Raw genomic sequence first — 4,539 nt, 5'->3', positions numbered from 1 at the left:
TTTGTTGATGGAAACTTGGGCGCATGGAACAGGTGTCTGTGTGTGTGTGTGTGTGTGTGTGTGTGTGTGTGTGTGTGGATGGGGAGTTGGGGGGTGATTATAATTTGTATACTTAGGACATTTGTTGATGGAAACTTGGGTGCATGGAACAGGTTTTTTTTGTGTGTGTGTGTGGGGGGGGGTTAATGTGTGTGTTAATGTGTGATTTTAATGTGTTTCTTTCAGCCACACACAGTTTATTGAGCCGTTGTCATTGGGTAACTTCAGACTGAGAATATCAGTTTCATCTAAGCAGCAATGATGCGGGGGAATCTGTTTCTGCTCATTCTGATGGGTAAGTGGATCAGGTCGTCACCTCTGGTTTGTATAATAACTCACATGACTGAATTCAGAGCCTTTGCAGACGATGACTGAATGAAGTCTGAAATCCATGCAGGTCACCAGAGAATTGATTCCTGTGTTGCTCTTTTAGACTTCGACTGTAATGAGCCACAAGGAAAAACGCCTGGTAACAGTAGCAGTAGAAAAGACAGTTTTGAAAACCACTAGTACCAAGAAAAATATGTGTTAGATAATAATAAAATGAAATGAAAGTACAGATTGCATATGTACAAATCTGCAAGAAAAAGACAATGCCCTCTATATATAGGAAGGAGAAATGATAAGGTGTAAAAATATGAAGGGAGGAGCATTCACACGAATAAGCCTTTCGGATCAGTTTGTCGATTCCACTGATTGCTGGTACTGCTCCCCCAACAAACCTCAGTAAACCACAAGGTTCTGGCAGCAGACTGGTACACAGACTCCAACAACGTGCTGAATACCTTATAAGACCTGAGCTTCCTCAGGAAGTAGAGTCTACTCAGGCCCTCCTGACCACAGCATCACTGTTGTCCCTCCAGTCCAGACTGTTGTTCATGTGGACTCCCAGGTACTTGTAGCGATCCACTACTTCCACCTCCACACCCTGGATGGTGATGGGCTCCAGCTCCTTGGTCTTGTCCACATTCAGGAGTAGGTGGTTTGCCTGGGGCCACTCCACAAAGTCTCTGATCAGTGTCCTCCTGTTCATCTCTAATACAGCCAACCGATATTTTGCAATGCTGTAAACATTTGCTGCAGATGCCCTCAGTTTTTGTTTGTTTGTTTGTAAGTCTTTCTACCGTTAATTATGTATGTTCCTGAAGTGCACCTTCCATTTGTTTCATTTGACTGAATATCCACCAGTGAAGTATACACCTGCCTCTGGGTTCTGTCACATTATCAACAAACACTGGTTCAAGCAGTGCGACTGGCAGCAGCAGCTCTGGAGGTAGAGCGGTCGTCCAATAACCGAAAGGTTGGCAGGTCGATTCTGCCCTATCTCTAGTCCGTCTGTTGTGTCCTTGGGCAAGACACTTAATCCACTTTGACCTCATGTGTAAGCTCCCTGGTGTATGATTGCGAGTGAGTGATGTTTGTGGTCAGAGAAGTTGTAGGCGTGGATTGGCGGCCACGTTTGCGTCAGCCTTCCCCAGAGCAGCTGTGACTGCTGAGGTAGTTTACCACCACCATTTCGATGCCACTGAATTTTTAATTACCTCCCCCTTAACTCTATTACTGTGCCGACGCTACACGTGTCAGTTTTTCACCTGCATGGATGGAAGTGAACCTTCAAAATGCCTAAGGAGAAACAGTCAAAAGTTTGACTGTACTTGCTTGAAGGCCCATACCACTGTTTTGTGGTTAATTTATTTCTTAGTCTTAGTTGTAATTATAATATTTGAATTAATTTTCTGTTAAACTTGTATATCACAAAATGCCCTAAAGATATAAAGACAGCGTTTTTGAATAAAGTTTGTATGTTTTCCATTCAGCACCAGTAGCAGATAAAACATCAGCGTTATCCATCCCTAGTAGAGAAGGGTCTTGTCTTTGCAATAGAAAATAATCTTGAGATCACTGACTGGTGTTGTTGTGGAACTCAGCAGTGTTTTTTTAAATTTTCATTTCATTTTACTAGTGTGTTTTGTTCCTACGGCCTAGGAGTAACCTGTTTCACTTGCACTGAGAGCTCTTTGAGCGCTCTTTCATTCACACATGGTGTCAAATCCAACCTTAACTGATGAAGATTTATCCTGTACCTGAAACAACTTCTGAGTCAAGTATTCAATTATTCAGAAAAGATTTGAGGGTCTGTCATTTAAGCCCGTAATCACTATTGTACCATGATGTTTTGATAAACAGCTTAAATATTAACAAAGTATACCTATGTCCTGACATGAATGGACCCAACTGTAACTGTATACATGATTTTTGTGTAAAGAACCATTTTTCTGTTTTTAGGTCAGTGTTCATTCGTTCTGTGTAGGCTCTACGAGTACCACTTCATTGATACGGAAAGAACCTGGGAAGAAGCCCAGAAGTACTGTAGAGACAACTATTCAGACCTGGCCTCTGTGTTTGACCAGTCAGATGTGGAGAGACTCAAAGTTCGAGGTAATGAATTCACAGAGGAAGCCTGGATTGGTCTGCAAAGCATCGCTGGAAAAGAGAAACGTATGTGGCACTGGTCTCTACCTGGGGTGGAGTTCAATGAGACAAAATGGCTTAATGGTGAGCCAAATGACAAAGGTTCAGATGGGAAGCCTGAGAACTGTGTGGCGATGGATGCCCCAGACAAATGGAAGGATTTTGCTTGTGCCGAGCTAAAACAGTTTGTCTGCTACGATGGTGAGTACGACAAAACAACAACAACGCCGTCATCATTTTTACAGAAAGGTCATTTAAGAATGTCTGATATGGTTAAAATAAAACAAGACATCTGAACAGAGGTGGTAATGATGCCCTTTGTTTATTCCACAGAAACTCAGCTGCCCAATAAAACATTCCATTTCATTGACTACAAACTGACATGGCTGGATGCTCAGAGTTATTGCAGAGAAAATTACACAGACCTGATAAGTGGAGCCGCACAACTAGAAGAGGAAGAATTAATCCACAAGATGAAGTCTAGACGTGACATTTGGATCGGCCTGTTCAGGGACAACTGGAGGTGGTCAGATGGAAACAATTTCTCCTTCAGAAACTGGGAAAGTATTAATGAGTCACCTGGTACTTTGACAAACAAGTGTGCGACGGTGAAGGAAACAGGGAAATGGGGCTCTGACACATGTAATAAGAGAAAAAAGTTCTTCTGCTATGACGGTGAGTTTCACTTCAACTTGTCTTGTTTTTGATGAGCACAGGAAACTGAATTTATAACAATTATTGATTCCGTTTGGCCTGATCGGTGTACACTCACCTGACATATCATTACATTACATTACATTAGTGACACAGGAAATATGTTTTTACCTGGAAGCAGGTTCAGAAAGGTGGTAATTCTACTGTAGCCTATCCTTATTCATGTAGCCTAGCCCATCTGGTCAAAATAATACAAAATACATGTGTCACTGCAGCACAATAGTAATAATAGTACTGCAAACCACAGGCTGCAAGATAAAAACACAGTAGAATGAGACACACAGAGCTGAAACACACAAATTCACAGTTGAATTTAGAGTCCAGTTATGATCCAGATTTTCAGTGAGATGTTTTGTGGCATTTGAACGTCTGGTGTCCAAATTCATGTAAAAGGTCTCTGTTTGTTCATATCAGATAAAGTGATCCTGATCAAAGAAAGTAAGACCTGGGAGGAAGCCTTGTATTACTGCAGAGACAACTACAATGACCTGGTCTCCATCACTAACCTTGATGAACAGAGATGGGTTCAAGAGAGAGCCAAGAACGCCTCAACTCCTTTTGTCTGGCTGGGACTGCGCTACACCTGCACTCTGGATTTCTGGTTCTGGGTCAGTGATGAGGTAGTCAGCTATAAGAACTGGGCCTCAGATGGAAGGAATGATGACTGTGACATGTCTGGAGCCATGAAAACAGGAGGAGAACATCAGTGGGTCACAAAAATCGATGACAAGAAGTTTAATTTCATCTGTTCTAAGTAACCTCGTTGGTAACATTTACTCATTGGTAACATTTACTACTCTAGAAAATGTAGAGATTAGAGGACGTAGAGGAAATGAATTGACTAAACACTAAGAGAGAGGTGAACCACAGAGGTCATACTTCAGTTACTGAAGGTATATGTGTATCTGAGTTTGCTGTGAAGTAAAAAAATATCATAAATAGAATCATTTAATCTAATTGTTATAAGTCATCAACGACTAAGTACAAAATGAAACTGATCATTTATACACTGATCAGCCACAACATTAAAACCACTGGCAGGAGAAGTAAATAACATTGATCATCTTGTGACAACACAATGTTCTGCTGTGAAACATTTGGACCTGGTATTCATTCATGTGGATGTTACTTAGACACGTAGCACCCACCCAGACCAGACCAGACACACCCCCACCCCATAGCAATGACACATCTGACATGAACGATGCAGTCTGTCATGACCAAAAAAAAAAAAACATGAAGAGCAGCACAAGGTGCCTGATAGGTGTACATTTTACACATTAATAAGTGTGAATTTTCTTTCATTTTGTTATT

At 41.4% G+C, this 4,539-nt stretch overlaps 1 protein-coding gene across 1 annotated transcript; it reads left to right on the top strand.

Annotated features, from left to right (window-relative positions):
• The first annotated feature begins 261 nt into the window (after window positions 1–261).
• Window positions 262–3,983, top strand: LOC125013181 (C-type mannose receptor 2-like). Its single transcript, XM_047593636.1, has 3 exons — window positions 262–334; window positions 2,326–2,712; window positions 3,640–3,983. The coding sequence occupies exons 1-3, from the start codon at window positions 298–300 to the stop codon at window positions 3,981–3,983; spliced, it is 768 nt and encodes a 255-aa protein (XP_047449592.1). The 5' UTR covers window positions 262–297.
• Window positions 3,984–4,539: the final 556 nt, after the last annotated feature.

The sequence above is a fragment of the Mugil cephalus genome, chromosome 1 (assembly GCF_022458985.1).
Source record: "Mugil cephalus isolate CIBA_MC_2020 chromosome 1, CIBA_Mcephalus_1.1, whole genome shotgun sequence".
In the NCBI taxonomy this organism is placed as follows: domain Eukaryota; kingdom Metazoa; phylum Chordata; class Actinopteri; order Mugiliformes; family Mugilidae; genus Mugil; species Mugil cephalus.
This window is presented reverse-complemented; position numbering and strand designations above follow the sequence as displayed.

Excerpts from the sequence above, each read along its gene's own strand:
- LOC125013181 (XM_047593636.1), top strand. The coding sequence starts at position 298 with ATGATGCGGGGGAATCTGTTTCTGCTCATTCTGATGG. Across the intron at positions 335-2,325 it reads GTTTCTGCTCATTCTGATGG|GTCAGTGTTCATTCGTTCTG; the intron begins GTAAGTGGATCA and ends TTCTGTTTTTAG. Across the intron at positions 2,713-3,639 it reads ACAGTTTGTCTGCTACGATG|ATAAAGTGATCCTGATCAAA; the intron begins GTGAGTACGACA and ends TGTTCATATCAG.